The 25,987-nt window shown below is 48.3% G+C and overlaps 1 protein-coding gene across 16 annotated transcripts in view; it reads right to left on the reverse strand.

The window, feature by feature from the left end:
• The window catches only part of GAS7 (growth arrest specific 7), a 234,323-nt gene that overhangs the window by 76,796 nt on the left and 131,540 nt on the right, over positions 1 to 25,987 (reverse strand). For 14 of the 16 annotated variants that reach the window (XM_084764353.1, XM_084764363.1, XM_084764368.1 and 11 more), the window contains exon 2: positions 9,973 to 10,093. In XM_084764353.1, the coding sequence (XP_084620479.1) occupies positions 9,973 to 10,093 (121 nt within the window). Of the gene's footprint in view, positions 1 to 9,972; positions 10,094 to 16,447; positions 16,597 to 25,987 lie in introns of those variants that run through there. The other 2 variants (XM_084764356.1, XM_084764367.1) reach the window with 1 other exon arrangement.

The following is a 25,987-nucleotide window of genomic DNA, read 5'->3' on the forward strand; positions in this document are numbered from 1 at the left end:
AACAAGACCAAAACAAAACAACCACCACCACCACCACCACAACAAAAACCAAACCAAACACAATGACAACAACAAAAAACCTCCCCAAAAGAGAAAGATGAAAAAAAGAGCTGTAACTGCTCTTTGAGCCACTAGGGTGTATGTTCACAGCAGAGTTCACATTCCTCGAAGTTCATGTTGTCCACATGTCAGGGTCCTGAACACACATAAGGACAGCAAACGCCCCATGTTCCTACCCAGAATGCTGAGCGCCGAATGATTTTTGAGCTATGGACTCAAAGGCTTCGAGATGGTAGACACTGTTGCGACTTCTTACACAGACAAGAACAAAGGCTAGAGCCAGCTACCCTGGTGACCTCAGGACCATAAACAGCAGGCAGGTGACGGGCCTTTCTTAGAGACATCCTACTCGTTCTAAATCCTGTCACATAAATCTGAGTTATCTGGCTTCAAGCAGCTCTTTGGGAGTTTCTGCTTTAACTTTAGTGGTTTATGGACAGCTGACCTTTAACCTCAGAATGATGACAAACACTGCATTTTTTTCACTATGTTTCTGAAAATAAAAAAATCAATTTTAAGTGTACTCTTCAATTCGATCTTTCATTCTTGCTACTGCTCCAGCTTGGATCTGATATACCTATGCCCCTCCCCTACTCCCCCACATTACCAAAGACTCAGGTGAGAAGGCCTGGTCCCCAACTTGGGGTGCTATTAGGAGGTGGTAGAACCTTCAGGAGGTGAGGCTTAACCTGGTGGGGTTTAAACCCAGCACACTCACGAGGCAGAGGTGAGCAAGCAGACAGTTTGAGGCTAGCCTGGTCTACATAGTGAGTTCCAGGGCAGCCAGGGCTACACAGGGAGACCCTGTCTCAAACAAATGTCTAGTAGAAGAACATTAGGAAGTTATGTCACAGGGGGTTTAGTGTCCCCTTACAGGGGACATTCAGAGCCCTGCCCCTTCCGTGTGACTTCTGTGCCACATGCTCCCACCACAATGTGCTCTGGAACCATGAATCTAAAGAAAATCTTTCTTCTTTACCAGTTTATTGTTTCAGGTATTTTATCATAGTGAAAAAACTAACGCAACAATGTCTTTATCCATTTTGTTGTTTCTAAGTTTCCTTGCAGTTAAAAAATAAATAAATAAAACCACAATAGGTGCAAACTGTTAGAAAGCACTTAAGAATATGAAATCAAGTATTTTAATTTTTTTTTTCTAATAGCAGGTTGTGATTCGGCAAGTGCGTGGCAGGCCCCCTCTGTCTTGGTATTCTGAGAAAACAGTACTCCCTGACGCGTTTGACATGCACCAAAAGTTGGAAGTTATACATTAAGAACCCCCAAACAGAGCCTCTAAGGAGCTGCTTCCCGGGGCTACCAAGAAACGTCACAGAGCATCCAGCATCCCTGAACATGTGTGCTTTTTAAAAAAACAATTCTTTATTGCAAGCAGTTCACTATACTATAGAACTTGCCCTGTAAGAGCATATAGTGCGGTGGCTTTGGTCTGCACACGGAGTGAGCAGCCCTCACCTAACTGTGGTGCACCCCTATCACCTCAACCCCGTGCTCACGGGCGGCTGCTGCTCACCCATCCTGCGGCCCCTGGCAACCACTCACCTGCTTTCCGTTTCTATGGATTTGCCTACTTTAGGCATTTCATATAAACAATCCCACAGCTTGTAGCCCCACCCCCACCCCCCCCACCCCCGTGTCTCTCTGTATCCACTTGCTGTGATGTTTTCAAGGATCGTCCTCGTCGAAGTGGGCATTGCCCCTGCTTCCTTCCTTTCTATAGCTGAGTTGATGGATGCTCACGCCCCACTTTGTCTACCCATTGTCTTTGGTTGACTGGCACCGGGGGCTCTGGCCTTGGGGACGGTGCTGCTCTGTGTGAGTACCCAGGTCTCAGTGTGGACCTGGGCTTTCGGTTTTCTTGAGCACAAAGCAAGAAGGGGAACATGGAGTTAGCGTCACCACACACCCTTTTAGGGTAGTGGTATCCGGACCATTTGCTGATGACTGTTAGCTCCAGGTAACAACCAATGAGCTGCAGCATCACATTCTTTACTAAATAATTCAAAATAACAACTTCTTTAGGATAGAGCAAAGAACATAGTCCACCTTCCTTGTCTTTGGATGTCAGCATATTGGCATGGTGAATGGCTTTGAAGTCTCTTAGTCTCTGCCATAAATGAGAGATTGCTTGGCCTTATAAAACCTGGTGGGAAAATGTGCTATGTGCTCAAGTATTACCTAAGCAATACAAACTAAAATGGATGCTCAGGAGGAGAAAACAAAGGCTACACCAAGGTAGAATAATACTATGATTTTGTGTTTAATAGCTTTTTTAAAAACCATGAATCCATTGAAAAAGCAGGAGGAATGGATCTGGGGGACAGGGAAGGTATGTGTGTTGGGCAGGGGGCCAGGGGTGAGGGGGTTCGCGTGTGCCCCTGCCTCGCGTGTGAGCTGGGAGGAGTAGAGGGAGGGGAAATGGTGGCCATGGCCGGGATGTGTTATATGAAAGAAGAATTTATTTTTGATAAAAAAAAAAAGAGCCCAAACAAAGGCTACCCCTGAGTGTGTGTGTTTGCACATGCTCACACACTCATACACATAAGAGCACAATGCACAATTTAATCAACCGAATGTACCAAACAAAAGCTGGCTCTAGTGTTACTTTGCCTAATACAAATGGACAGGAAAAAAAAAAACAGATGGGAGGTTTAGGTACAGATGCTTCTCTGGGCAACTTTTATTGAGGGGGGACTGTCAGGGCCATTCTATCTAGAGAGTTGGAAAAATACCCAATTACTTTGAACAAAGTAAAGCTGAAAGAATGGTTTGCACAATTACTAGTTATATGCAGAGCCTACCTAGAAACTCATTAGTTCTTAGTATAATAAAGTTGAATGGGAATCCACTCACTTAAAGGAAAATTAAAATAAGAAATCAAGAAAACGACTGACTATTTGGCAAATGAACACAAAAGCTCAAACCCTGGCTTATGTCTATGCCACAAACACAATAAAACATTTGAAGACACCAGTTCTTTGTCAAAAAGAGGATAGAAACAAATGCCAGCTCTCTCAGATTTTACTTGCCGCTTCATAGGACAAGCAGATGTCCCTTAAAATCGTCATTTCCGGTGAACGTTTTATCTAGTAATCTTTGAGCTCACTTACCCTTATACCAAGGTTAGTCATCACCAACCGTGCTCGACGGCTGATCACTGAAACCTGTAGTCACAGCCTGACTACAGGGACCTGGTGACTTTGGGCAGAGGCTCTTAGTACATGGATGAACCCATGTCTGGATGTGTGACATTGGTAGACTCTGTCAGGCCAGGGATCATCTTTTCTGCCAAGGCCGGACAATGAAGAGTTTTGGTTTTGCCAGTTCTACGAAGACCACAGGGACATGGCTGTGTTATAACAAGATATGAAGTGAATTTGGCTCCTGGCCTTAGTTTAGTGCCTCCTGTGGTAGATGATCTGGAAGATCCACCCTGGGATGGGTACTGAGTAAAGCCACCAGCCACTGAACCTGCTGCGTGAATGACAAGGACGCAGGGTGTCCAAGGCTGTCTCTACACGGGGACATGGATGTTTGAGTCCTGCTCTCATCCCTATCAAGGTAACGCCTGTTCAGCTAGGACCTCACGTTGGAAATAGAAGCATCCACGTGGGAGGAGTTGAGTCAGGCTTTCTGATAAGCTGTTTGGAGTCAGATGATCTAATCCAATGGGATGGAGAGAGAGAGAAATAGCTCCCCAAGGAGGGGTGGGTGAGGAGGTGGAGTCTGGATTTCCAAAGTGCAGCTGGCTCTTCCACAGCCCTTCTGAAGATGTCAACAGACCTCCTTGGTGGCTGCTGCCTGCCCTGCCTTCCATTGCCAGACATTGAGCTGCAGGGCATAACTTCTTCCCTGGCATTGTTTTTCATTCTCTAACCTGTCCTCAATGTTCTGAATTCATTATCTCTCAATAAGGTCTTAACACTTAATCCTTTCCCTGGGCTCGGCTTTCTAAAAAAAACAAAAACAAAAAACCCCAAAAACAAAACAAAACAACAACAACAAAAAAACCAGGGCTACAGTATTACCTCGAACTATTCTCTTTCTTTAGGCATGGAAGACATAGATAAGGGGCTGGAGAGATGGCTCAGCAGTTAAGAGCACTGACTGCTCTTCCAGAGGTCATGAGTTCAATTCCCAGCAACCACATGGTGGCTCACAACCATCTATAATGTGATCTGATGTGCATTGTATACATAATAAATAGATAAATCTTAAAAAAAAAAGAAAGACATAGATAAAACAAATGGAATGGCTTGGTTTAATGCACAGAAAGATTAGCAAGTCTGCTACCAGAGAATGACTCACACATTAAACAGAAGGGATCCTGGTTTTCCATGCTAATTTCAAATATCTCCATCTTGTTCAAATGGTAAAGTCTACACCAAACAGTATCAGAAAGGCCAACAAAGTGATGTTGGCTTCTGGCAATGAAGAGCCAGCGCTGCTGCGCCAGGTCTCTCGAGGCAGTTAGCTGATGCTGCGCAAGAGGCTCTGCTACTTGCAGCCTACACATTGACCCTCAGTCCCCACTGTGATGGTGCTAAGAGGCGGGAACTTGAGGGATGTTCCGGTCATGAGAGCCCCCGCTCACTTGGCATCCATGTTCTTATAAAAGAGCCCACGGGAGCTTGTTCACCCTTTCTTCCACGTGACTGTAGCAAGAGAGTCTATCTCTAGCAACCAGAGGGCAGGCTGCTGCTGGACACTTAATCTGGAGGTACTTTAATCGTGGACATCCCAGCCTCCAGATTTTCCAGACTTTGTTTTCAAGCCGCCTAGCTTTTGCCCTTCCATTAAATTAGCCCAACATAGACCCTTAACGCCGTCGCAGGCTCCTGAATGAATAGAGTAGGCTATTGCTAGCAGTTCACCAGTTATGAAGCACAGTACGCGCTGCCCCGATTTTGGTGTAGTCCACTCCGCAGAAGCAGAGAGCACGTTCCTTCATGAGGCGGAAGCGGAAGCATTTTCCTGCCACTGGGGTCCCTGGCCTCCTCGGGCTGCACTCAGGGCCACTCCACGTGATGAAACGCTCTGGAGAGGCAGAGCTGTGGGGAAGTGCAGGGGATGGGGCTTCCCAAGTTCATGACTCAACGCACTCACGCTCTGCTGGAGAGGCTGGTGAGTCTATACAAAACCAGTGGCAGGATTGCAGTAACTTACCCACGGAAGCTTCCTGCTGGGCTTCCGGGCTCATTCACTAACGCCATTCACAAAATAAGCTGTGTCTCCCCAGGGGCTTACGTGGTCCTCCTGTTGTAAACATGATCTGTATTTCTGTCTGTCCCTGGCTTCCCCTCCCTCTGTGGTCTCTGTTCCCTGGCTTTTTACAACCCTACCTTGCATGGATTCATTCCTCCTATCTCCAGGAGTTCCCCTCTGTCTCTGAGGCACCCCTCCCCGTCATCCCCCCCCAAACTCTGTATTCAGAGCTCTCTTTTACAGGCTTTGCACTGGGTGGTATGTCTGTACCTCTACGCTAGAGAAAAGAATACTCTGTTTAGTTGTGTGTGTTGGTCACCGCACAACAGTGGCCACAGGGGTGGAATCCATCCACTCTGCTCTCTGCCTGCTGGGCCATGCATCCACAGGATTCTCTGGACTTCCACCAGCAGCCTGGACGTCCTCTGAGGCACAAGCACATCCAACTGTGTGCTGGTTGGTACCGCAAGGAACCAAGCTTGAGGCATGGATTCACTTCCTTCCTTCCGGCTGCCCTCTGAGTGTCTCCTGTTCTCACTTGCTTACTTCACGACTGGCACACAAGGCAGCAGCAAGCCAGGAGGCAAGCAAGCTTCAAGCTCCCTGCCACTGGCCTGCCACATCCTGTTGGAGAGAGCTCAGCCCCCTCTGTCGGGGCTACCGCTGTCAATTGTGCTGACCTCATTATTTCTCTTTTCATTTAGGCGGTCTACTCCACGCTCGCTGCTCCCAACCCCTTCTCTGCTGCGTGAAAAGCAGTCTCGCTATAAGGTTGTGATGGGGCCTTGCCACTGCTTGGAAACTTTCCATTGCTTCCCATTGCCCCTCCTTAGAGCCCTCTTTCACCACCACCACCCATATGCAGGTAACAGGTCCCTTCCTGGATTTCACACCCTACTTTGTCATTGCCTGCAATGCTTGTCTCTGACCCCTTTGGAGCTGCAGTCTCTGAGAGCACAGCCTGTGTCTCATTTGGCTTTGTGTGACCCACAGCCTGACGCTGGCAAGCAGAGTGCACACCTTTATCTATGAAATCCTAAATGGATGTGAGAGTAAGCAGATTGTCAGAGGAAGGGGACGCTGATGTAAATGAGGCTTTGCAAGGAATACCTATTATGTTCAAGTGCCCACTGGGCGAAGACGGATTAAGGATTAGGGGACAGGAAGAAATCCAGGCGGTTCTCAGGATCCTTGGGTTCTGCACTGTTGGATTCCAGGAGTCACAGAGGGCTGAGATGCTCAGGGGAAGACATGTGCATATAGTCTAAATATGCACTTTTTGTTATTGTTGTTGTTTGCTTTTCCTTCTAGTCATTAGTCCCTGAACAACACAGAGTAACAAGTTTTTAGACAGCATTGACACCGGATTGGTGTTATATATAACTAGAAATGACTTAAAGCCCATGTAAGGAGGCTGGCTGTAGGTTCTATGCAAACACTAGCCCCTAGCCCCATAAAGGACACAGGCATCTCTGAGAGGTTTTTTTTTTTTTTAAACTTAATTTATTTTTATCAGAGATCCTGAATGTCACTTTGAGGATATTTGAAAATTATCCTAAGGGAGGATGAGAAGTGCATACGCAATGGCTCGCAGCAGTGGGTAGTGGGCTTGGCTTCTTTACGAGCTCCCGCCTGGACACGTGGGGGGGGGGGTTGGCATGAGACATGCAAGCTGGGACCCAAAGGGGAGTCCAGCAGCGAGGTACCAACTCGGAGGCTTTAGTGGTCCAGAGGCAGCGGCAAGTATACAAACAAGGAACAATTCTACTAGAGACTCTGATACAGACAGGCAGGTGGGGGTCAGGGGGCAGAGACCAATAAAGCATGCCCGGAGGCGCTTTAGAAGGAGAGACGAAGCTGCTTGCTTCTCTTCCTGACCATGTAGCAATCCTTAATGGTGCCCAGAGGCTGCTGTGAGAGGCATGTCCCATCCTGCCCCTTCCTGGTCCTTTCTACTTCCAGGGAGCATCCCTGGCCCCACGGGCTCTCTGTGTGGCACTCTTCACATACTGCAGACTTCTACACAGCCCTTCCCATGGATGCTCAATCAGGTTTTCATTTAAAATCTGCGTCCGGCATTGACATGTGTTGTGTAACACAACACGATACGGTATTTGCCCAGAACGTGGGTTCAATCCCCAGCAACGCAAACAGACATACAACGCCTTAAGAACAATGAGTTCAATACCCACTTAATGAGGGGGTAATTGCAGACCAAGCCACACCCAGAACACAAGACCAAGGAATTAGGATTACTCAGTAAAAGAGAGAAAGTGGCCAGGGCCCGCCTACCAGACCCACCAGATAATCTAGCAAACCACCCCACCCTATCACCGCCAAGGACCTTTGTGAACCCAAAGCATCTTTTGCAGTTTGGGATGCTCAAAAGTAAAAACAATGCAATTTCAGGTCACATAAGAGTTTCCCACCATTCCTATTCCAGTGTCTAAACATAAAGTCCCTCCCCATTTTGCCATACGTAAAGTTTTACTAGGACGTAGCTGCACTCGCTGGTTTACATACTGGCTACATTACTGCCCATGCTGCAGTGATAAAGTAGCCACGACAGAGACCGTGACACTCCAAATCCAAACTAGTTAGTGCCCGGTCGGTTAGAGAATGAGCTCGCCAACCTGAGGAGCTTCCTGCATCCCACAACCCCAAGGGAGCTCTGACCTACTGGTATATGGGAGAGAGCTGCTGGACACCGTCTGTTGATAGAAACCGGCTGCACTTCCACTCAGAGTAGAGCAGTACTTAAACGAATGGCAGCACATTCTGGATACACAGCAATTAAAAGGAAAGAGTTAGACGGAAATACTCAAAATATAGAACAATGTCTGCAATGAAGTATTGTTGTTATTTAAAAGATAGACTGGGTAGCACTTGTAATTTATTTTTTAAAAACACCACCATGTCTATGCTTAGATGATAGAGAAAATAAATGCCTCAAAGGATACACGTGATAAATAGCTCTGGGGGCTTTTATTGTTGATTTGAATCCCATTTTTATTTATTGGCTTTTAACCCTGAGAATGCACTATGCTTTGAGGGGGGGCGGGAGAGCCTAGAGAGGGACTTTCTCTATTCCTCCTTGCAACAGTCTGGCTAAAATGAACAAAGAACAAAATCCACTCAAATTCCTGCTCTTGAGCTCCTCCAGTCCAAACTGCACTGCACAGATGGAGATCTGTGTTCAGACACCCACTCCCCTGGGGAACAGTGCTGAAGAATCCACTCCCCAAGGGGAGGTGCATTCAAACAGCCACAGGCACCCCTGAAACATCTGAGCTCCCTGAGCAGGGCAGAGCTGCTCAAGTGTTTGTTTTGAGGAAGTGTGAGATTAAAAGAGTGAAAAACAGCCCTACTTCCCTTTTCCTAGAAACCCCCCCATCACCTCGCTTCAAGGGGGACATCTTGCTGAGCCAGCAGGTTAGGGTGCTTGTGGTATGGACAAGCCAGCCACCCAAAGTAGCAGCTGTCAGCCTCTCTTTGTCTCCCTCTGGTTGGCTGCTGCCTGTCTTCTCGCTGGGACCCCGCCCCCCTCTCAGTAAAGGCTCAAAATCAGAAATCTTATTAACAACATTCACACTCCAAGTGGCAAGACAGAGAGCTATGATGTCACACCGGCAGAAGACAGAAGTGAGGCCAAGACTGGACCAACAGGCAGGCATTCACTTCTGCTTGGGCATACATGTCTAGGATGTCACCAAGGCCAATTTTCCTTGTGCTGCGCCTCCTGGGTAAAGTCCTTTGTGGATATAGGGAGGCCAGGCTTCTCAGCTGCCTTATTCTTCTGCCTTCAACCTGAAAAGTGTCCTGCTTAACTCCTAACAACACTACCCACACGGCACAACATTTTATAAACCATCTCCCAACTCCACGTTTGGGATCCTGGAGACATTCGGGAGGTCTAGGCAAATTTAACTCTTCGGGGCACAGAGCTCCTCCTATTCAGCTCAGAGATATGTGGGGAGCGGCTGGGTGGATGGATGGAGGCTTCCAATGCTAGCACCTGGGAGGCTGTCACGGGAGAACCAGCATGTAGTCATGAGCAGTCTGGGCTGTGTGGTGAATTTCAGACCAGCCTAGCCTACCAAATGAGAGCCTGTTTTGAAAGAACGGAGAGAGAAGAGAGAAAGGAAACGAACGGTATGGGGGAAGATGGGGGTCGGGGCAGCAGGGATGAGGGGTCCACACTGAATCCCATCATTTCCAAGTGCACAGCCCACAGTGCAGCATCCAGGGAGATTCTTCCGTCGAGAGAAGGGGGTTACAGTAAACTAGAAAGTGTATTTGCAGTCTCCGTTCTAGCCCCTCAGCGGCCCTAGACAGCGTGGATCACCTTGATCTGTTGAACTAGCCTCTGGGGCCATCTCTGAACAGATGAAGGTGGGTGTGAGGTGTCAGGGTTTCTGAAGGACAGCTGTCCCCTGGAGCAGCTTCCAGAACGTAGACCCAGGCCCCAACCCTCAGCACCGGGGATGAGCAGGACTCTACTGTAACCTCTGGCACGTGTTAAATTAACTCTAGAGCCTGAGGGTTAAGATGCCAGGTTACCTTTTCTCAGGTCAGATTTAGCAAGAAAAAACGCCCCAAACCAGAGGGAGGGGAGGGAGGGAGAGAGGCACCCCTGGGAAGAGGCAGTGGCCTGGGGGTTGGAAAAGGCTGCTCCTGAGCAGGACTCACCATTGGTAGCCGTGTTGACATAGTAACGGCGGCCCTGAGGAGACAAGTAGCTGTGCCAGCCAGGCGGAAGGATGACCGTCTGGCTCTCCTCTCCCGGCGGAGGGGGGACCATCCCAGGCTTCTGTAGGAGAAAAGGGAAGGGGTCAGACACATTTGCCATTTCACAACTGTTCTGAAGCACAAGAGAGAGAGAGAGAGAAAGAGCATGGTCTGCAGGCCTTTTTCGGGGCAGGTGACACGTATGAAGTGTCCTCTCACTCTCACAGAAGGCATGGTTCCCCCAGAGCAGACTCCATCAGACCCTGCAAAAAAAATCCATCACAGCATGCTGCGCTTCCCAGGGGCCGTGTCACTCCACATGCCCCGCTGTGGACTGTGCAGTCTACACCCCGCAGGACCACTGAGTACAGCTACAGGCAGCCCTAGGCCCACTGTGCAAACCTAGCAGAATTAATTAATGCAAGTGACGGCAGAACGAGGTGTAAAACATTCTATAATAACGTTTGCGAGAGTTTGCGAGAGCTGGGTTGGGCTCTCCAACTGCCATCCATGTCACGGTGGCAAAGGGAACCAGGATTTTTAAGACAAACTAGACACTTTAGGCTTGGTTCCTGTGATCATGAGCAATAACATTCATCTTAAAAAACAGAAGAATATGTAAGTCAGAGCATTAGGCGTAAGGTGGGCACAAGCGGCAACGGCATCTGTGATTCCTCAGTGGTGGGATTATAAGACATTTTTCTTCTCCGTTTTCTACTTATCCTTTCCATGTAACTCTCCAATAAACACAAAAATGAAGGTTCTCAGCTAAAGAACACTTAAAAATAAATAAAGGCAGAGGATCCAAATTAGCCCACACAATTGCTGTGCCTTTCGGAAAGGCAAATTCACAAAAATCAGAATTCTAGCTACAGAAGGCTGAGAACTTCTCAGCAAAACCTGTTTAGAAACACAGAAGGCCACCAGGTCCTGAGTGACCTCGGTGTCTTCTGATGTGCCCACAGGAGTGGCTCCTTTGGTTACCAGTGACCAATAGTGACCAATAGTTAGGGAAGCAGGAAACTGGAGCAATGTCATGTGTGATCTGATGCCCGTCTCCTGCCTGCATTGCGAGGGTTTTTGTCTCAGCTTCCTGTGGTGGCCTTTGTACCAGAAGAGAGAAGAGCTAATCCCAGGTACTGCTGGGAGTGAACACGGCCTCCCTTGGCCCTCTGGGTAGCCGTGGTGTGTGTCGGGATGTCTCACACACAACTGTTCCTCTGTGCTCAGATGTTTGTGTCTCCTGCACAGGCAGCTGCTAAGCCACAGCTTCTCTTTCATTATGCGAAAGGCCACGCTCTAGACGGGTGATGGTTAGATACACAGCAGCCAGCCTGAAAGCAGTGTAGTGTCCTCCTGGACAGCACAGACCATATGCCAAGCACAAACGAACCCGAGGGCAGGTGAGACCAGCCCTGCATGTCACTCTAGAGCCAAACTACACAATAGAACCTGTCTCAAAAGGAAGCTAAGAAGGGAGATCATGAAGGAAGGTAAGAAGGAGAGAGAAGAGAGAGAGAGAGAGAGAGAGAGAGAGAGAGAGAGAGAGAGAGAGAGAGAGAGGATCATGCACACCCAGGGCTTTGGGAAATAAAGTAGGGGTGGGGGATGGAGTCAAGGGGCTTGCTGAAGAGTCTTCTGGAACCAGAGGCATGAGATGCCTGGTTGTCTTTCCTTGAGCCTAACATCAAGGAGTACCATAGAAGGGTCGGTGGTGGTGCCTGGGAAGGCAGAAGGCTGTGGAAGGCAGTTGGGCAAGACTCACAGCTCATAGGAAGGCAGAGAAGATCCAGGGAGGGATGCAGCAGCCGCGTAAACAGCCTCAGGCTCAGGCTCGAAGCACCCCTGGTGCCAACCCTACCTCAGCCACACAGCCACCACTTAACCTCGGGCAAGTGACTCAGTCAGGGTACTTCCACATGTATGGAGCAAAAGATGCTAACATGGGCCCACGTGTGGAACCCGCTGGGGAGATCCACAGTAACACACCCCAAACCCAAAAGAGGGTACAGCTCTACCGTTGCTCAACAGATGGGGTACCTCAATGGGAGGGAGGCCGAGATGTGCTCTGCCAGGCTCTATCCTATGAGAGTTGAAGTCCAGGCAGACATACTGACCTCCCCTCCAACTGCCCCTGCACCCAGCCTGAAATGTCACCCCTCAACTGTTGTTATGAGTGCTCGAAAGGGAGGTCAGTGCTCTCTGGAGATAATGTTGGGAGGGCTTGTCAGGGGAGTCCTGTGGGCTAGAGAGCAGTAAACTGAGTCCTCTGATGTCCCAAAGCCCCAATTTTGAAGGGACTGGAAGGACCCTGACCCTCCTCAGATTCTCAGTACTCTTCTTTTTAGAATGGCTCTGATTAATCTATTTGTATAACTCGGTGAGCTCATAGGAAGCCTGAGTTTGCACATGAGGACAAGTGACCACCAACGGACACTGTCTTGTGGTCCCGCCTACCTAGGGAGCACTGAGATCTTTGGGGAGACTCTGAGGCTTAGTATTGAGCCAGGTAGGTCAAAAAGGGGGGTGGTAGAGCATGCACTGGCTGGTCCTAGTTCTAACTTGGCTGGTGTGCCATGCTGACAGTCCCACACCTGTGAAAAAGCCCCTGGTTGCCCTCTCTACTGGCCATCTGACTGTCTTGCCTCCATCTCCGGAGCCAGCTGCAGCCTTCTAGCCTTTTTCTTTCTTAGGAAGAAGTCCTTCTTGCTAGTTGACCCCCCACAAATCAGGACTCAAAAGATGCTGGAGACAGCTGGGGAGTCTTCTCCCCTTCAGAATGAAAACAAGCATCCCAACGAGTCATGCACGAGTATTCAGGGCAGAAGTATTCACAAAGGCCAAATACCATCCCTGAGGAGATGGATAGAACACGGGATAGCCAAACAACGGACTAACACTCAGAAATAAAGGGAATAGGATCCTGGTTCTCACTGCACCATGCCTGAGCCTTAAAAATGTCACGCTGAGTGAAACAACTCAGATCACAAAGGCCACAGTAATCTCAATTCCATTATGTGACGTGTCCAGAGCAGACAATGCTGCAAAATATGCTAGTGGCTGCAGAGGGCTTTGGCAGAAAGATAGATACAGGGTTTCTGTGTAGGGTGTGTGTGTGTGTGTGTGTGTGTGTGTGTGTGTGTGACTCTGTGTGTGTGTTTCTGTGTCTCTGTCTCTGTCTGTCTCTCTCTCTCTCTCTCTCTATGTGCAAAAATATTCTACAGCACATAATGAGTGCATAAATGCTATGCATGTTCAACTTTATATCTTTTTATCACGATAAAAACTGTCTTTGAAGAACACATAGCAGGGCAGAGAGCTGGCTCAGAAGCTAACAGCACTCCCTGGTGTTGCAGAGGGCCCAGGTTTGGATCCCAGAACCCACATGATGACTCACCAAACAAACAAACAAACAAACAAACCCAAAAAACACCTTTAACTCCAGTTCCAGGGGGTCTGATATCCTCTTTTGGGCTCCATAGACACTGCATACATGTGACACACAGACATGTGCAGGCAAACACTCGTATGCATAAAATAAAACTTTTAAAAATATGCAAAGGCAAAAATTTAACCTCATCACCTGCCAGTCCTCATTTAAAAGTCCCAAAGCATCAGTGCTCCTCACTCTTATGGCCTCGGAGGGTCAGGAATGGGTGACCTGGGGGAGCTGCCCGTCACCACCCAACGGGCAGAGAGTGGGCGACCACCTAGTAATTCAGGACTCCCTTGAATGCCTTCTCTAATTAGTTTCTTCCCTAGTTAAACGCTTTCATTCTGTGCCGGCTGGTTTTATGTCAACTTGACACAAGCTAGGGCTCTTTGGAAGGAGGAACCTCAATTGAGAAAATGCATTTCTCTTAATTTACAATTGGTGCGGGAGGGCTCAGCTCACTGTGTGTTGTGCCACCCCTGGGCTGGTGATCCTGGCTTCTATAGGCAAGCAAGCTGAGCACACCATGAGAGCAAGCCAGGAAGCAGCATTTCTCTTTATTTCAGTTCCTATTTCCAGGTCTCTGCCCTGACTTCCCTCGGTGATGGAGTGTGACCAGGGAATTGTACACTAAGATAACCACCCCACTCCCCGACCCCTGAGTTAATTTTGGTCTTGGTTATTTTATCACAGCAATAAAAACCTGACGAGGACACCTTCCTTTCCCTGACCCTTGTGGCTCCTTTCCTCAGCTCTATCGCCTCTTTCCCATAGGAAGAGGAAGGAAGAGCAGAGGTGCCACAGTAGGGCCACAAAACCCAGAACAGACACGATCGGAGGGAGCAGAGCAGGGTGGGTGGTGGTGAGGGGGTCCTGCTAGGGGAGGAATCTTGAGTGCAGTACTCAGGTTGTCTCTGCTGGAGCTATAAAACCCTGGCTCTGCCTCTGACAGGAGCCATCCCCAGACCAGAGCGCAAGGCCAGGTTTCAGTCCGTCCGAGGCTTCACGCTTAGCTGCACTCAAACGTTCATACTCTGAGGATATGAGAGAAGGCGTCAGCCTTTTGTCCCTGTTCCAAACAGGTGTAAAGGTCACCCACGGTATCACGCTAGGCATTACATTATTCCTTAATTATTCTATGTAATATTATATTGTCCAAATAGACATGGCACCATTGTTTATACATCGATTTTTTGGTGAACGCTTGCATTGTTTTCACTTTGGAGCCATTTTAAATAAGAGTGGTAGAAACACTTGTACCTTGCTCTACTTCATATGCACCATCAAGAAGTTTGTGGGGCACTTCAAAGTCCTAGTCTAGGTTAGATGGTCACACACCTGCAATCCTGGCACTCAGGAAGCTGAGGCAGGAGGCTCACCTGTTCAAGGCCAGTTTGAGAAACATAGTGGGACTCTGCCTTCAAACACCAAAGGCAAGGAATGTAGCTCAGTGGTAGGGTGTTCGCTTAGCATGTGGATGGACCTGGGTCTAATCTCTACCATAGCAGCAAACAAGCAAACAGTAGAAAATAAGCCCAAATGAGCCTTAGTCTAGAAGGGTTCTCCAGGAAGATCTGCACACAGGCCTGATGTCTATGTATCTATAAGGATTTCTATACCTAAATGTCTTTAGTACACAAGGCTCAGGGTCAAGTGCTTTACACACCTGTATAAGATGTCTGTATTAGTGATGCTTTGTTCTATTTTTAAGTAAGGACTGTCACAGTCAGAGGTTTAATGATGTGTGCAATGTTGTGCAGGTAATTAAATGGTTAAACCAAACTACTTTCGAATATTGCTTCGGGGCTGAGGGTATAGCTCATTGGCAGAGCATAGATTTAGTGTGCCCTGGGTCCAGTCCAAGAATATACAAAAGCTTCACTCAGTCAGTCAATCAAACCCACCAACTAAAATTAGCTCTCTTGATAGAAAATTCTGTCCAATTACCCGATGCCAAGTTATCTTCAGCCCGTCTCCTGCCAGCAACCCACACTCAGACCCATGTCAGTACTTGCCCACCTGAGATACGACTCCCACAAGGGGAATGACAGCTCAGGCCCAAACCTCCTGCTTGTCTCACAGTCTCCAAAGGAGCATATGCCTTCCCAGGAGATGTGCAAAAATATCACCACCCTCACCCAGGCATCACGTTCGTTCCCTGGCTGTCGGCTGACTTCCCTCATCTCCTTATTTTAAACACAATAAACAAAACCAATTCCTCCTAATGGCACTACTGACTCCCCTTGGAAAACAGCAAGCAAGCGATCAAGTAAGGGGCGCCACCCAAAGTTCAAAAGAAATGGTCCATTGGGATGCGGTGGAACACCCCTGCAACCCCAGCATTCAGGAGGCCGAGACAAGAGCATGGTCAGCCCAGTGCCAGCCTGGGCTACCTGGTGAGTCTGAGGCCAGGCTAGGCTACACAGTGAGACCCTGTCTCAAAGCAAACAAAAACCCAAAGGAAATATCAACAAATCAATCATCAAACAAACAAAAACAAACAAAACAAAAAATGAAGCCAAGCAAAACACACGATTACCCCAAAACAAAAAACAAGCGTGATCAGCTCAGCACACAAGCTAAACCTCTGGTGCGTGCACATTCCTGCGCCAGGCTTTCACCACCAGATCAAGGCAGTTTGCACCCTGAGACCTCGGCTCGCTACACTCGAGTGCTGCTCCGATACAGCATGAGCGGGAGCAACTGAGAGAAACCATCACCTCTGAGATAGAAACCAGGAGGCAGCCTAAAATTTCAATAAGTACGATTCATAAAAAGGCGGCGTTGAGTTCAGTTACTCATGAAAGAGAAGGATCCTGTTACCTAACCCCAAGCCCTCTGACAGACTATTTTAGGAAAAGACTTGAGGGTCTATCGACAGCCTCCAGTGAGTTCCGACCCCTCTACCAAGCTCCCCAGAGCCTCCTCCACACGTCACACTGAAGTTCATGCCGGGACACCATCTCCACCTGCGGGTTGCTTCTAGGAGCACCTGCCTCTTACCTTCTAGAGCAGTGAGCGAACGCTACCTGCAGGTGTTCACGGGTGGCCGCCAGACACTTGACTTAGCAGCGGATCAGAGAGTTTTAAGGTCCTCCGTTCCTTGTCTTCTCACACCCCAAACCCAGAGGCAATGGGAGCTCTAAAGAAAGGCATATCCACAGGGCTCTGCACCCCCTCTCCCCCCCCACACCCAGATCTATATATAATACCTCTGAAGTTGTCAGCCTAACGAGCCACTTTCTGGCAGACCCGTTGCCATGACAATGACTGCTAATGAGCCCAGCGCTGTGATTGGCACTGCTTGAAGGCTCCTCCACAAAGAACTTGCCAGCACATTCTTCCTTCCCCAGCCATGTAGCCAGCTGGACATCGAGAAGTAGCCAGGACGTGGCTGGGAGCGGCTTGAAGGATTCAGGCCCTAGCAATTAGTTTATTGCTAGCACACGCCGAGTGATTCTAGATGCTTCTCAGGAGTGGCCTCTACTCACATTTCTGTACTCAGCAGGGGCCACCGGGCAAAAGAACCCTAGGAAGACCACATCCCACCTGGGCCAGGTGTGATGGTCACATCTGGATGTAATCTCAGTATCTGGAAGACTGACGCAGAAGGACTTTCATGAGTTGAAGGCCAGCCTGGGCTACATACTGAGACCACTCAAAAAACAAAAATAGGCTGACTTACTGGGCTATTCTTTATGCTGGACACCTGTTCGTGGTAGGTGGGCTCCCACAGGGAGCTATCTACCCACGGTGGCCCTGCCTCTCGCACAACAATGTCACCAGCTTCAAGTTTTGGTCCACAAGAATGCTGGGCATCTTCTCTTTGTCTGGCTGGTTCTCTCTTTGTCTACTGTTTCTCCAGCCCTGACTATTTACAAACTGTAAGTCACAGGAAAGGGCTCTGGGGGAAGTGGAGTACACTGCATTTTGAGAGTGGCATTTTCATAGGCATTAGTCTAGACTCTGGTGTTGTCTTCATATTCTTCTGAGAGTGAGCAGTTCAGAGACTTGGCCAGAAGAAGGGGGCCAGGGAGCTAACACCCCCATATAAACAAAGGGATGAACTACAGATGAGATTCAGGAAGGCAGTGGCACACACCTCTGGTTCACAGTTCAGTCTCAGCACAGTGCCCAGAACACTGAGTGAGTAAACGCATGCATGCATGCATGAATGCATGCATGAATGAATGAATGAATGAATGAATGAATGAATTCTGGGAGCTGAGCTTTGAACAGGCCTGAGGTGGCCATTTCATCAAGGCTGAGGCAGAAGAAACAAAGGAACGAAACAGAAACTATGAAACAAAAGCAGAATGGATTTTAGCTGACTGCAGCAGCACAAGCCTGTACTTCCAGCCCCCCAGAACAGGGAGACAAAAGACATTCAAGGCCAGTGGACCTCTTTTTCAAAGAAAAACAAAAGAGCCCTCTGGCATATTATGGGCTAGAATTGTACATGCAGCCAAGCTTTCTTTTTGGAGGAAAAGTGACAGAAATATAGTCTTCCACGTACAAGAACTCGCTGAACATCACTCCGGTTTCCTTCATAGCAAAGGGGAAATTGTCCCTCGCTTATCCACAAGAGACTGTTCCAGAACCTCTTGCGCCACCCCCCCCCCCAGAAACTCAATTTTCCGGATGCTTGATCTCCTTGTCTAGTTGTACATAGCATTCAAACCATAGCCTATGTTCAGTGCATCCCTTGCCAATGTTAATGAACCTCTACACTGGGCACGGAGGCCTCTGCCTGTAACTCCAGGACTTGAAAGGCAGAGGCAGGAGTAATACCGTGAATGTCAGGCCTGGAATAGAAAAAAGGTTCCAGGACATTCAGAACTATAGAGCACAACCCTGTCTCAAACAAAAACATCTGCAAAAATTGCCGCATGTTTTTGGTTTGTTTGTTTGTTTGTTTGTTTTAAGTTTTTGAGACAAGGGTCTCTCTGTGTAGCCTTGGCTCTCCTGGGCTTGCTTTGTAGACCAAGCTGGCCTCAGACTCACAGAGATCCACCTGCCTCTGCCTCCCGAGTGCTGGGATTAAAGGCATGTGCTACCACCGCCTAGTTTCCATGGGTATTTCTTGAGAATGTGCCACTGAAAACAATTGTAAATGTGGTACAGTTACACACAGTGCTTAGGGAATGGTGGTGATAAACTCTACACGTGTTCAGTAGAAGCACAATTTCCCTCCCAGTATTCCTAAAGAGCAGGAGCTGGAACCTGTGGCCACAGAGTGCTTAGAAGATGTTCTCCCACATCTGAAAGTTTAGGAGGAATCAGTGTGAAGAAAGAGGAAGGCTTCATCATCAAAGGACTCAGGCTGGCCACTGAGAGCACCTGCTAGTGGGGCTGAGTCGGGGAAGCACTTGTCCTGCAAGGCATGAGGCCCTGAGTTCAGAGCCCTAGAGATCACGCAAGAGTCAAGCATAGCCGCTGCAGAGCCGTCATTTCATCACTGGGAGGAGACAGGCAGATCCCAGGAGCTGGCCAATCAGTGAACTGAACAGAGCCTAAAGATGAGGAGGAGAAGCAAAGGAGTAAGGGCCCCTGGATATCAGCCTCTGACCTCCACATGTGCTTGCACAGGTGAGCACATGTGCATGCACATGAACTTATGCATGCACATCAGCTTATGCATGCATAAAAATGATATGAGAAGAGCCAGGGAGATGGCTCAGTTACTAAATGTCTTAGCCACACAAGCCTGACAACCCAAGTTCAAAACCAGGGACCCACATAAAAAGTTGCATGTGGTGGCATGCATCTGTAATCCCAGCATCTCTACAGCAAGGTGGGCGACAGAGGCAGAAGAATTGCCGAAAGCTCATGGGCCAGTGTGCTGGTCAGTTTTATAGTACAGGTTAGAGTAATCTGGGAAGAATTCTCAATTGACAGAGGCATAGAGGCAAGTCTGTTGGGCATTTTGTTGACTAATGATCCCTGTGGGTGGGACCATCTCACTGTGGGTGATGCCAACCCTTGGCTGGTAATCCTGCTGTATAAGAAAGTAGGCTGAACAAGCCACAGGGAGCTAACCAGTGAGCAGCACTCCTTCATGACCTCTTCTTCAGTCCCTGCCTCCAGGTTCCTGCCTTGAGTTCCTGCCCTGATTTCCCTTGATGGACTATGACACAGAAATACAAGATGAAATAAACCCTTTCCTCCCCAAACTGCTTCTGGTTATGGCGTTTTATCACAGCAACGGAAACCCTAAGCAAGGAAACTAGCAAATGTGAAATATGCAATTCTGTGGCCAAGACAAGAGAATCCCACCCTCAACAAGGTGGGAGGCAAGAACTGACTGAGAAAGTATGTCCTCTGACCTCCCTACACACACCAGACATATGCTCTACACACACACACACACACACACACACACACACACACACACACACACACACACAAATATATATGCATAATTATAGAGTCAATTAAGCTTGCAAATTGTTGTTTGAATAGTTTAGTTATAGAATTAAGTTCACAAATTGTTGTTGTTTGAGGGTAAAGACAAGTGACAAGTAACACCAGAGAATATCAAGAGGCAAAATAGTCAGAAATAGGCTCCTATTCTTCCATCCCATCTGCCCTGCTTTCTCCCCTAAAGTTTTACTTTCTGAAAGCACAGTCCCCAAGTGGAATGATACTGAAAGGGGGGAAACTTTTAAGAGGTAGGGTGTAGTAGAGGACCATCAGGTCTTTAGGAGGACCACACCTGTCTCCTGAGGCTGGATTAGTTACCTTGGGATTGGATTGGTTGTTTTAAGGAGACTGGTTTTCTCATTTGGCTCTTCTTGCTTCTTTCATTGGGTGACACCTCTCTGTTTCTGTCTGTCTGTCTGTCTGTCTGTCTGTCTGTCTGTCTCTCTCTCTCTCTCTCTCTCTCTCACACACACACACACACACACACACACACACACTCATCCTCCAGATAACATCCCTCATACTATGACTTAGTATAAGGCCTTATCAGGGGCTGACTGGAGTGCTGTACTTCTAGACCTCCAAAACCACGAACTAGATAGACCTCGTCCAGTTTTCTTTGTACAGAACCTGTTTAAAACACACAATTAACTAAACAAATTTCATAAAGAGAATTCTCTTTCCGAGGCATGGTGGTACACACCTGTAATCCTACCACGTGGGTGGCTGATGCAGGAGAATGACAAGTTCAAGGCTAGCCAAGCTGATGGCTAAGCTACACAGGCAACAACCAGCAAAGCCACCAGACACTGCTCAGTTGGCTCTTTCATCCCTTGGCATTTGGTGTCTCATCATCTCTTTCCCAAAGGCTGAAGCTTCCCAACTACAGTGTAGGTAGTCAGTTTCTACAGGAGATTCTAAGTCCGGGAATCCACCCAGGTTGGACAAGCTGGGGCTAAGGGAAAACGCAGCAGGAAGCCAGGGCTCTCCAAACGCCTCCTTTCCCACTCCTGTTGCCTTCTGTTTATGTTGCCGCAGCTGAAGCTCAGAAAAGCCCTCAGTGAAGGCCGGTGATACTTTAACCTGGGCTGGGTCTGAGTGAGCCTGTCTCTTGTAAGCACCTCTGGCTGGTCCCTGTGTAGAAAGTGGGCATATGAAGCCGGGCGTGGTGGCGCATGCCTTTAATCCCAGCACTCGGGAGGCAGAGGCAGGCGGATCACTGTGAGTTCGAGGCCAGCCTGGTCTACAAAGCGAGTCCAGGACAGCCAAGGCTACACAGAGAAACCCTGTCTCAAAAAAAAAAAAAAAAAAAAAAAAAAAAAGAAAGAAAGTGGGCATATGCATAGGTCTGCCTCCAGCTTTTAACAAGAAGCTACCAAGACCATTAGTCTTAGTGTCATGGAACCTGTAGATGTGCTATGCAAGGCTGATTAATTGGGCTCTGGGCTAATTAATAGGCAAGCCAAGCCCAGAATGCCTGACTACTTCTCTTGCCTGAGCTGGCTGGTCCTCTCTGCTGCTGGCACCTGTCCAGTGCCATGACACAGGATAACGTCAGATGAAAAACACTGTTTCTTTTGCATCCTCTAGAGGAACCTCATCAATGACCAGGTAGCACAGCTCTGCTGTTGATGCAAAGGTTGCTCTTGCCTCTTCCAGAGGTTGGAGAGGGCACAGGACCTGAGGAGAGGAGGCATCCAACACATACTCCTGAAAACAGAACTTCCTCTAGCAGTAGGCTGGTACTCTTTCTCCATCTTTGAAGCCTTTTTCTGGGAGGGAGCGGTACCCAGAGAAAGCTTGTTTGCCTGGTCTTACTGCTCATGTCTGTGAGGTCCTGATGCTTTCAGAATCATTTAAATAGGCAAGGCAGTCTGCTCCTGGAAGTCTGGTCCAGCTTCTGCGGTTTTAGCTGAGGAAGAATGGGTGATGTTATGCATCATTTCGTATTGATGTAACAAGGCACCTTGAGGTGAGGTATTTAAAGAAGAAAGGAAGGTTTGTTTGACCCACAGTTTTGGAGGCCAGAGGAGGCGGCACACTGGAGTCACAGCATAGTGGAGAAACAGAAAGAGAAAGGTGGTAAGCAGAAAGGACTGGACCTGTGGGGCATCTCAGTTCCGTCACAAGTCTTTGGTAAGAACTAACTTGCTCAAGGAGACCAGCAGACCAGGGACCACATCCCCCTGACCTAACAACTTTCCACCTCTTTTTTCTTTCTTTCTTTTGTTTTTTTGTTTTTTGTTTTGCTTTTCAAGACAGGGTCTCTCTGTGTAGCCTTGGCTGTCCTGGACTCTTTGTAGACCAGGCTGGCCTCGAACTCACAGCATTCCGCCTGCCTCTGCCTCCCAAGTGCTGGGATTAAAGGCATGCGCCACCATGACCTTCCACCTCTTCAGGCTTCCTTCCTTCCTTTAACATGTCCACACATGCTATCAGACTCAAACCTCTGCATCAGCTGTTACCCGGCTCCCCAGTTCCTAGGCTGTGCAGATGGGCACATTCTCTTCTATCTTACACCTAGCAGCACCCAGAGAGGCTGGACCATTCTCATTTTCCTCCTCCGGCTGCCTACCTCTAGTTGCAGATGACTGAAGCATTAGCAGGAATCACGGTGGCCCCAGGCATAAGGAGTCAGTGTGTGTACTTCCTGTGGCCTTGGCTCCCTTACCTATAAAATGACATGGTCATAGCCCTTAAGATGAGGGTTTTAGGACCCAGGAGAAACCTTTCATAATAGAGCCCAGAACTACCATCAGGGACCTACAAAGGCATTTAAATGTTCGCCTCAGCTTGTAAAAAGCAGCAAGGACATGAACAAAAGCACAGAGACTTCCTTCCCAGGAACACGGGTGTCCACAAAATGTTATTTTTATTATCCTTACCTTCACATTCATTTGGCCTCTCATGACGAAAAGGTTTCAGATTTTTTTATATTATATTAACAGCTGACATCTGTCCATTTCCTCAGCCAAATCTGACTTAGAATTGGTGTGTGTGTGTGTGTGTGTGTGTGTGTGTGTTGCTCTGTGTAGAGTGACAGTTTGGTTGGCTCTGTGGCAGGGCACCTGCCCAGCACTTCAAGAGTTCAGTCTGTCCCCCCCACCCCCACTACCCCCACCCCACTGCCCAAAACAAGTTTAGAAACTCCAAACAAAACAGTACTCAAGATGCCAATATGGTAAAGTGATGTCACAAATACTGTACATGAAACACAAGACCGATGTACCAGATGCAACTGACTGCATCTGCTACCCTGGGTCTGACACAGAGACTGGTTGTGTCAGAGGTTATCACTCTATCACTATAAACGATCAGCCTTTAAAATGTCCCGTTTTGTTAAAAGAAGAGCTGGCCTAGAGTTCAGTGCTTTTCTTCTTGAGGTCAGTGACCTTGATGAACATCCCAGAGGGCAATGACATCCTAGATTTTTCTGTCTCCAGCCCCATAGGGTAACTTTGAAGGACACTTTAGGGACTGTTTACCTGGTAGGGTAAAATCTACCTTTGTGATTTCCGGTCAAATTTCTCTTTGCAAAAGGAGACAAGAGAGCCTTGCCAACACTGTTAGGGGAAGAACAGATAGGTACTATACAAAACCCATGCCCTCCCTGACATCCCACCTTTATCATTAAATTTACAATGCTCCAAAATGCCTTTTTGCTGCTGTTTCTGGACTTTATTCAAGTTGTTACGCCTCTCAAGAAAGATCCCATAATCCAATTTACTAAGCACTCTCTTCCACTCAAAATGGATGTAAGAAGGTCAGAAGTGTATACAAAAGCTAAAAACTTGAATTCAAAGTAGAAAATAAGGAGGCTGTGGAGCCCAGGAAGGATGTAGGGAAGAGAGCGGTGGAAGCAATGTTAAGAACACGCAGGGTGCAGGTGGGTAGAACGGTACCTTTTAATGGCCCACAGCATGGTAGAACAGCTATGGTTGACAGCAATTAACTGAATATTTCAAAACAGCTGACAGAGAGGCTTTTTAACATTGCCCACACAAAGAAATGATACTCAGCTGAGTTGATGGATAGGCCAATCACTCTGATATGATCGTTAACATTATACCCCATAAATATGGACAATTACGTGTCAATTATAACGATGGCTCAGCAGGCAACGGAGGACACCGATCAAGCTTGACAAGTTGAGTTCCGTCCCTGAGATTCTCCCAGTGGAGAAGCAGAACGGACTTTTTGTAAGTTGCCTCTGTCTTCCACCCATGCCAGGGCACACGTGTGTGTACACACCTACACATACAGGCATGCATGCACGTAAAATAAATAAAATGTAATTTTTAAAAGTTAACGTGTTACACAGGAGGCTAGAGAGATGCCCCAGTGGCTAACAACACATACTGCTCTTGCAGAGCACCCAAATTCAGTTCCCAGCACTCACACTGGGCAGCACGCAACCACCCGGAACTCAAGCTCCTGGGGATCCAACATCCAACACTGAATCACTTTGCACTCATGTCTACACAACCGCCACCCACCCACCCCAACACATACACACATAATAAAAATATAAAAGTAAATAAGAATAAAACCCCTTTAAAACGCATTAATAATAACCATAATCCAAGAAGTTGTTCAGAAGTAAGGAAGGGAGTGGAAGGCTGCCATCTCTACTGGTCACAGGCTCAGTGCTACATGCAAAGCAGCTGCCCACCGGAAAGGAGCTGCAAGGGTGAGGGACTGCCCTGTCCCTGCAGATGCTCTGGGGACACAAGGAGGCTTCTTTGGGGGAGCTGGTGCCGTTTTAACGATAGGCCAACTGTGCCTCATTAGGGAGTAAAGGCGGGCATGCTGCCTGCCAGCTGTGGCCGCCATCCAGCTGGCCTGACTTTGTGGTCACTGCTTGTGGGCTGCAGCAGCCCACAGGCACCGAAAGAAAGCGGAAGTTGCCAGTCTCACCATGGAGACGTGTTCTAGTTACTCCGCAGCGCCAACTGCTCGCGCTCACAGCCGTTCTGTTCAGAGACGCCCGACACCCCTAATGGGTTCTGAAACACTAACTTGCAGGGAGACGAAAATGAAAGGGCAGTTTCCAGAGTCAGTAACAGGTGAGATCCTCCCAACCCTACTTGGTTGTGCTTTTGGGTCCACCGCTAGAGACGAATAAGAACCAGACAGACAGTAGCTGCCAAGACCTTACCATGGAGGTTCTGGATACACCACCAAGTCTTAACACTGCAAGAGGCACACAGAACATGCACTGCATGCCGGGGGCCAGGTTAGAAGCAGTAGCAGCCTCGCTTTGAGATCTTAAGCAACCTGCTTCATCTCCGTTGGGAGGCCTTGATTTCTTCATCTCTCAAAATGTGGAAGTTGGACCAGATGGTCTGCGAGGGTTTATTTTGAACAGATATCATCTAGTGCTCAATGATTCTAAATGCTAGGATATCTGTTTTAAGGATGTGCCATTTGTGTAGAGGGGCGGGGGAGTCATATTCCTGTAATTCCTGTACAGACATGTGACTCGGAAGCATGGACCTCTTCTTAAACGCTGCCCATGCCCAGCCTCTTAGGATCGCATGTCACCACACTGACTGCTGTCCTAAAAGGCCCATGACTACCCTTTCTCTGTGAAAGCTTCTCTCAAGGACCCATCAGGGTGACACCCAGAGGTCAGAGTTCATCTCTACATGCCCAGTAGGGGCTCCAGAAGAACTATCCTGCCTGTCATCTAAGAAACGAGCACATGCAGTTTACCCTTCACTTTACACCCCAGACCCACGGTCCATTTCAGCTTAGGTACACTCCAGCAGTGGTCCGGTGTCCTTCATGTCCCACACTGCCACAAGCTTGCCTTCAGCTCTTCCTAGCTCTCAGCATACCCATTGGTGCCCATTCTCTCTGTTAACCTCTTCCCTCTCAGCTCTCAACCAGGCCCAGCAGCATCTCCCTAGCATCCTACAGTCTGATCCTGGCCATCCCTCCCTTGGTTATAACATGATAGTCTAGCCTGTGATCCTTCCAGCAATGATTCTCCAAGGGTGGCCCTCTGTACTGACAGCGCAAAGGTAGCTAGGAATGCAGAGTCTCGGTCTTGCCCCAGCATTGAATCTGTGGGTCAAAGCTCCCCTCCCCCTGCCACACCCCCCCCCCAGATCATTC

This window comes from Acomys minous, assembly GCF_964271855.1.
Source record: "Acomys minous genome assembly, chromosome: 16".
Classification (NCBI taxonomy): Eukaryota; Metazoa; Chordata; class Mammalia; order Rodentia; family Muridae; genus Acomys; species Acomys minous.